Below are 8508 nucleotides of genomic sequence, written 5' to 3' on the forward strand. Positions count from 1 at the left end.
GTGCTTCTAGTTCGAATTTATATGGTCCAATTCGAAGACTGCACTGTAACGAGCAATAATTCATGGATGGCAACGACATGGCATGATTCTTTCAAAGGAGATCAGGTACGCAACGCTTTTTCCAGTGCACTCTGCTGCATGCTCCTCTTATCTTGTTTACACCTTCTTCTTTCAAAAACAGCACAACCGTTTACCCTTTTTTGGTTTTACCAGCCTTCACAAAACAGTATCGACTTTTCGGTGTTAAAACCATTTCTATACAAAAACACGTAACACGGTCGACATTTTCTTTATTAGCATATACTTATATTTATTCGGACAATCAATACAATCACGGAGCTCCCTGGACACGTCTGTGGTACACAAGTTTTACAGAAGTGGAGCATTACACCTCGCCTTCAGTTCACTGGCCTCAGTAAAAACTTGCGCAGAGTAAAAGGAGACCAGACTACCAGAGGATGACACGAAAATCAGCATTCTATACCAACCACATAACCACATAGGAATCAAAGAACACTCAACCATGGAGGGGCAGCAGTGGAAGCCCATCGTCCGCCATCTAACCGCTTTACTTTACATCCTAGCAATCTTTGAGCGCGATCAGCTGGTCGACGACGCCGGGGTCGGCTAGTGTGCTTATATCACCGAGCTCGTCCAGCTGCTTCGCCGCGATTTTGCGCAGGATCCGGCGCATGATCTTGCCGCTGCGGGTCTTGGGGAGCCCCGGCGCCCAGTGGATCCTGTCTGGAGCTGCAAATGCCCCGATCTGACACACAGGGAAAAAGAACGGATGAATGACAGGCAGCAAACAGCATTGAAGGAGCTCAGTTGCCCATGTTTTAATTCTTCCCTATGTCTTCTTCGCCAACATAAGATTGACAGCAGCTAGCCTGGAGCATGTTTATCTTGCTAACAAAGAGTGTTAACTAATTTGCCTGAACTACAGGCCTCGTTATAGTAGCTGGTGAAGTGGTGATTGTAGAATTGGGCACCTTCGCAATTTGTGCTGGGATTGGTCAGAACTCACTTTGTTCTGAACAATTTTGGCATGCTGAATAGACAAAGTTTCAAATTGGAACGCATACTTCCATGTAAAGGCGGAATTTTATTTTCTGATGGTGTATCTCGCTTTAGAATGGAAGATGTGAAACATCCAAAAGCATCATGAAAATACCTGAGTGCGGACTTTTGTTATGAGACTCTTTCGTAGTTCTTCACTGTAAGGAACGCCATCCACCAAAGTTACAAAAGCGTATATTCCCTGACCTTTGACCTGAAGTGCTTCTTTTATTAGAAATTTAAAGCAGATAATATGACAATAAGAACTGTATATGATGAGGTAGAAAATAAAATGGAAGCACAAGGAAGGATAAGTAAAGTATCGGTGGGCCATACCTCATGCTCAACACCAACAACAGCAGCCTCTGCACACTGTGGATGCGAAACCAAAGCAGACTCCACCTCTGCTGTGCCGATTCGATGACCGCTACATATTCAAATGCGCAAGATAACTCAGTTGTAGCATAACAATTTGCAACAGCCACATACTAAACTAAAACTCTAGCAAACAGCAAACAGCAAACAAACCAAATAAGCAGCTTACCTGACGTTGATAACATCATCTACTCTTCCAGTAAGCCAGTGGTAACCATCTTTGTCCCTGAGATAAGAATATTATTTGCAAACTGTTTAGAGAAACCATATTGCAAAAAACTAATTACATTTGGATCTCATACCATGTTGATGGAAATACTTGAACAAGTTACCTGCTGCAACCATCACCAGTAAAATAGTAACCAGCAAATGGCTTGAAGTATGTGGTCTCATATCTGTCATGATCTCCATAGAGGGTCCGGAAAGCCCCAGGCCATGATTTTTTAATGCAAAGATATCCGCTACATTCTCCTTCGATCTCCTGACCTTTCTCGTCAACAATGACCGGCTATAAACCATACAAAAGCAACGGGTATTAGAGAAAATGTGTAGTCATATGTCTGTATTTTCACAGACAAATTGTGTTTACCTGCACACCAAAGAAAGGAAATGTTGCAGACCCTGGTTTCTGAGGCCAGGCACCAGGTAAAGGAGTCATCTGCAGAGAGCATTTACAACAGTTTAAATATTAATTTTTTATGTCAGTCACTTTATCATCCCATGAAAAAGAAATTTGAGAAGTGTCAACTATTAAGAGGAACTTACCATGAACCCACCAGTTTCAGTCTGCCACCAAGTGTCTGATATGGGGCACTGTGAATCCCCAACAACATTGTAGAACCATCTAAAATGAAGTAAAACACGCATGAGAACAACCTCTTATAAGTGTCCCTGGATAGTGTTACGTTTAACACTTGATAACTTGTCCACGTACCTCCATGCACTAGGATTAATTGGCTCACCAACGCTTCCCAGGACTCGGAGAGATTTTCGAGAGTAGCGTGTAACATACTGCAAAAACATATCAGGCAATGAGAAGAAAAAAAAACATCCACACCAAACATACATATAGAACAGGTTTAAAGAGTGACTACTATGTTTTTTATGCTATTCACAACATAGTACAGCCAGTGTGTTCTGTTTTCAGTGTTTCATATTTGTAGTCTCCTCGTTGGATTCTTTCCAACCATATTTGGCAATAAATAGCTCGCTGTAGCGTTCCGTAAAAAAACATATCATGGAATCTGATAGTTAAGAGCTCAATCTTGGAGAACAAGTGTCTATCGATTAATTACTAAATCTAATAGTTTTGCACAGTACAAACAGCTCGAGAATCTTCCGGTTGTTAAGCCATAGGAGCTTCTTATCAAGTCAAGTAATTACATACTCCCTCCATTCCTAAATATAAGTCTTTTTAGAGGTTTCACTAGTGAAATCTCTAAAAAGACATATATTTAGGAACGGAGGGAGTACTTAATAAGCAGTGAGTGAATCGTTGGTATGTTGTGTTAGGTTGACTGGGTTGTCAGATGCAGATATATCGATATAAAAGCAGACAAGCTCCAACGCACATACTTCCAGCAAGCAGCGGGCAGATCAATTCATGTTCACTAGAACTAGCTGTTCGGCAGATGTTGAGATCTAGTGAACAGCAAAATCGAGAGAATATTGAACTTGGTGGCTGATTGGCAATGATTTAAGATTTTAACTAGATGACTGAGAATATTGAATATTTCTTCCCTCCATTCAAGACAACCAGACTTGAGCACAGTAGGGGTCTTAAACACAGTGCTATCCAGCATCAATGGCTCATTCACATCACTGGGAGCTGGATTAAAGAACATCATGCATACCTCATTACCATCGCGCATTAGTGACCGGACGAGTGTTGGCGCGGTATAAAATATCGACACCTTGTATTTGTCCACAATCTCCCAGCACCGACCAGCATCAGGGTAGTTCGGAGTCTACTCGTACATGATTCAAAGACATAGTTAGGCATAGTACAATTAAAATTAATTGAAGCAAACAAATTGAGTTTTCAGAAATGCATTTAACAAGTGTAACCTGCATTTCTAAACCTAAAAGTCTAGTGGGTTGTTATGAATTGTCAGACAAAAGGACACGTCAAACATAATGGCAACCCCAAAAACATAAACCCACTGAATTTTCTTCCATTCATCAAATTTGGATTGAGCTCTCAGAACTTCACAAAATTTTAACTAGAAAAGCTTTAAGAAATATATATACCCCTTCAAAAACAAGAACTGCAGCTCCATTCAGGAGTGGGCCATATGTTACATAGCTATGTCCGGTAATCCAGCCACAGTCCGCAGTGCACCTGATGCCAACAAACAATTGAAGATATAAGGGAAAACATCAGTTTCTATTAGTAGTTCCCGAAACCAAGGGCATGTTTTGTATTCTTCATAAGTCAAAAACAAAATCTTCTGTTTACCAGTATATGTCTGTTGGCTTGTAATCAAATGCATACTTAAATGTTGTTGCAGTATACACCATATAGCCCCCAGAAGTATGCATAACACCCTACAGATTTATTAACAGAGATTAATATTCGGGTTAAGTGACAGCAGGATAATCTACTCCTCCCAATCCATATTAATTGTCGCTGATTTAGTGTAACTTAAAGTACCTTTGGTTTTCCAGTGCTGCCACTTGTGTACAAAAGAAACAATGGATCCTCCGCATCCACCCATTCCACATCGCACTTGGTAGGAAAATTGGTCACAACATCCTGAAAGATATGTCCAAGGAACGATGGTGAATTGATACTTGCTGTTATCTGAGGATGCAAGCCTACCCTGAAATACAGGATACATATTGGAAATGTTGACAAGTTGCTGTTGAAGGGAAAAAACATGCACCTGCCACCAAACATCCCTTCCCGCTTGCCATTTTGTGTCTTGCCTCTTCATTACTGACTGATTTTCATATGTCAAACAAATACCTACCCAGCACAAGAGTAGTCACTAGTCAACATCAGCAAGCTATATATTGGACAGTGTTCAGTCATATATGGATCTGTCAATGATCTAGTAAGTCATAACTACTGCTCCCATTGTCCACCACTGACTATATATGGATCTGACCCTAATTTTCACAACAACGCAAAATTAACCCCTTTAATGGCAATCATGAGAGTGTTGCCACGAAAGCCCAACAACAGCTCAAGTTGTCTATGCAGTATAGAACTCGAACCTAGTACATACCTACAGAGAATCCATTCTTCTCGCTTTCCACCAGAGCAGCATCCACTATATCTTTGAGAAGAATGGGCTTGGGGCCCCTTTTCACAGCATTGCAAGTGAGCACAAGCTTAGGCTTGCAATCAACGATCCTTTGGGCTAGAGAATCCGCAGAGAAGCCAGCAAACACAACCTGAGGGGAAATTTTGGGATGCATCGCATCATAAACGCAAACATGACCAACCAGGGTAACAAATGGAGCTTGCAGTTGCAGTGTTTACCGAATGGACAGCACCGATACGGGCACATGCAAGCATGGCAATGGGAAGCTCCAGCAACATCGGTAGGTAGATCACCACGGCATCCCCCTTGCCGACCCCAACACTCTTCAAGTAATTGGCAAGCTAGCAGAAAGCATAAAACAACAAATTCAGAGTCAGTACCTTCCCCAAACCTCTAACACTAGAGAGCATTTACGCATTTTCCATTCACAAAACAATCAGATATAGGCATGCATTAGTATTACCTGGCAAACCTTCTCCAGGAGCTCAGAATAGGTGAGCTTCCCGTCCTGACCGGGCTCGTTGCCCTCCCAGTACAGTGCAATCTTGTCCCCGTTCCCAGCCTCGACGTTGCGGTCGACGGCATTGTAACATATGTTGGTTTTGCCACCTTTGAACCACTGGCCAACACCAAGAACCATCACATGATTCACAGTCACCAGAAATGGTAAAATTCAGTCAACGTCCATCGCCAGAAGACACCTACACTGATGTGGACGGGGCCCTTGCTGGCGTCGAGGTTCTCGGAGCAGACCTCGCTGGGGTTCCACTTCTCCTTCCAGTAGAAGGCGTCGGCGATCTCCGACCAGAACCCGGCCGGGTCCTTGATGGACCTCTCGTACATCTCCTTGTACTGAAACACAGACCAAGAGAGATCACAACTTTAAGGCATCACAACCATCAAAATCGAGATGAAAAATGCATCCTAGCTCCCAGTCCCTGTTGCTATCTCTGTTGCCGGTAGAACACAAAATCTGCATTGTCCCTTTCTTGGTGTCTTTTATCCGCCACCAGCCTTGTCTTGATCACGATCAATTGATCAGGACAAGACATTTTTGTGTTGAACTAAAGCAAGCGCCGCGGATGACAGACCGACAGCAACCCAGCCATATGAACCCAGCGATCGAGGAGCAGAGTGGGTGCGTTGTGCGTGTACAGTATATGTGATGTATGTACCTGCTTGGGGGAGGAGACGAGGGCGGAGGCGGAGAACTCGGGGCTGGGGAAGACGAGGTCGTGCTCCTCGTCGGCGAGCGACTCGCCGAGCACGACGGCGTTGATCCCGGAGATGGTGCCGGCGCCGGATGGCAGCTCGGACATGGACTCGACGTGCCGGAGCTTGTCCGGGGTCCCTCCCGCCTGCTGGCCCGCGGTGGCGGCACCCATGGCTGGGTCAGGCGACGGCGACGGCGACAGCGGCAGGTCCGCGGAGGAAGGGACGTGGCAGGGGCGGGGGCAGGTGGGAGATGCGGTGAGATCCAGATCCAGGCGGGGGGCGGGGGCGGCGATGGGTGTATAAATAAACGATCTTTGAGCGAGGGCGAGAGCGATCTCTCGGCGATCTCCGAGCGCGAGCGGCGACTCCCCGCCCACCACCCTCCCTTCCTCTCCTCCTCCTCCTCCTCCCTGCTGGCTGGCTGCTACCGGCCAAGTCGTGTGTTGACTTCCCTCTGGCCGAGAGTTTTCGCTGCGCACGAGCGGCGCGAGGAGGTGGGTGGCGCCGCTGCCAGCCACAGAGCGGATAGCGACCGACCGGCGTAACCGCGACTAGTACTAGAATATTGGGTGGCGCCGGCGGCTTAGCTGCCGGTCAGCTGCGCCGTACGCAGCCGGTCCACGTGAACCCGGAGCCGCGGCGGCTAGGGGTAGGACGGACGGCGAGATCGTGGGTTGTTGTTGTGATGGGTGGCTTCGGGTGCAGCTTGGTGCGACCGCGACGAGCACAGTGACGGACGGCTTCAGGCGTTTGGGAAATGGAAATGATCTTCCAGCCACTGCTTGAGAAAATTCCTTGTGAAACGAACAAACGTCTCAGTCCGTGATGTGACTTGACACCGAATAATCGGTCATTTCTCCTTTGATGATCATATTCGTTCTCGGGTCGATTTCCTCTTGACCAATGGCGGATCCAATTATCGGGCGACCGACGGCGGCGGAGCTTAGGGGTGCTACGCCGGCCGTTGGTCGCACGGTGCACCTTGCTTCATCGAAGGAGGCTTTGATGATGTTACATCGCTCATGTTGTTCGGTAAAGGTCCATCGTTGAAGAGCTTGTTTTGATGTTAAGATCACTGTGAGCAATCATGCTCCCCCTAACCGTTGGATATGAGGTTTAAAATGTGTCGGTGACTTTGAAAATGCGTGTTTCCTACTTTAATGATACTTTCCTTACAACGGCACTTTTTGAACTTTTTATCCAACGGCTAGATTGAGCGTGATTGCTGACAGATATCCCAACATTAGAACACCCACATGTGAGCTATGCAACGACCACATGACAAGCGCTCGTTGTTATCTTTTTCTAAACTGGGGCTTATTTTGTTAAAAAAAATTCTAAAAGTTGTAGAGGTTTCTCCTATATTGGTCGATTTGTAAGTCGTTTTTGGGAGGGTTTGTATGTAGGATTGTTTTTTCCTATATTCCTTTTTAGTAGAGTTTATAAGAAATTAAACATCCACTTAAACATCTTGAAACAGATTATTTGGTTTTCTTTTTGACACAATCAAACCGATCAAAATCCTATAGCATTCAAATGGGTGTGACATGCCAATACTAAGTTTTTATAACACTACGAATCAAGGAGGTCCTTAATGAATTTGGTAGTTCAGCGTCATGCCTTCTTTCATACTCTTTCATACGAAAAACCTCTCAAAGCAAACAAATATGATGTTTTATATATAGGTTTGGTCCATTCCATGTGACGACAACACAAGCAACAACAACATGGGGCAGATGTACCAACAACAATGCCAAGGCTGTGACCCCCTTATTAAATCAGTCGGACTAATAACCACACAATGTTTGGTGAGATCTAACCACTTGTCTGTTGTAAGCGTCTCTCTTCATGTAGTACTCAACAGCCTAATGATAAGATAATAATGTTATAAGACCATTCAAGTATAGAAAAAGGTTGTGAGTGTTTTCTAAGCATTGATCGGGTCTACCTAACAGTTGTAATGTTGTAAAAGAGGCTCAGGATAAGTCCGTTTTAAAATTAAGAAAGTCATCAATTGCCATGAACTACATCCACCAACAACCTAACAAAACAGATAAAGAAAATATCCACCCCCTCTAATCCATATTAATTGACGTTTATTTTGTACAGTGTACAACTTACCAAAGAAAAAAAAACCTAATACACAATGCTTACAAGTAGCATGTTCTTTGACAAAACAAACACGCCAAAAACATAAATAAAACCTAGCTAGCAGCAAAATCGATGCCTTCATCCACCATATGACTTCACATGAGTCATTTTAGCAGTGGACGAGGATTGGAATTGAGACGTGGAGAGAAGGAAGAAGAACACGAGGCAGGGAGTGATGTTTCTTCTTGTTAATTCATCAACATGTTTCACAGTTGTTTGTTTGAGCTGACAAACGGACGCGAACTATCTGCACACAAACTCGAATGCTCCTTAACAACAACAACAACAAAGCCTTTAGTCTCAAATAAGTTGAAATAGACTAAAGGTGAAACCCATAATATCTCGTGATCAACTCATGGTTCTGGCACATGAATAGCAACCTTTCATGTATCCTTATCCATGGCTAGTTCTTTGGTGATGTTCCAATCCTTCAGATTTG

At 44.3% G+C, this 8508-nt stretch overlaps 1 protein-coding gene across 1 annotated transcript; it reads right to left on the reverse strand.

Annotated features, from left to right (window-relative positions):
- Positions 1-271: 271 nt before the first annotated feature.
- On the reverse strand, positions 272-6686 carry LOC123401074 (acetyl-coenzyme A synthetase, chloroplastic/glyoxysomal-like). Its single transcript, XM_045094792.1, has 18 exons — positions 5879-6686; positions 5409-5555; positions 5167-5322; positions 4922-5044; positions 4665-4833; positions 4320-4402; positions 4088-4189; positions 3893-3981; positions 3685-3775; positions 3288-3401; positions 2369-2445; positions 2200-2278; positions 2024-2092; positions 1767-1942; positions 1604-1660; positions 1396-1486; positions 1175-1273; positions 272-766 (listed from the first exon to the last, which is right to left on the reverse strand). Exons 1-18 carry the CDS (start codon positions 6086-6088, stop codon positions 581-583), a joined length of 2118 nt encoding a protein of 705 aa, XP_044950727.1. The 5' UTR covers positions 6089-6686; the 3' UTR covers positions 272-580.
- Between the last annotated feature and the right edge of the window lie 1822 nt (positions 6687-8508).

This window comes from Hordeum vulgare, chromosome 6H (genome assembly GCF_904849725.1).
Source record: "Hordeum vulgare subsp. vulgare chromosome 6H, MorexV3_pseudomolecules_assembly, whole genome shotgun sequence".
Classification (NCBI taxonomy): Eukaryota; Viridiplantae; Streptophyta; class Magnoliopsida; order Poales; family Poaceae; genus Hordeum; species Hordeum vulgare.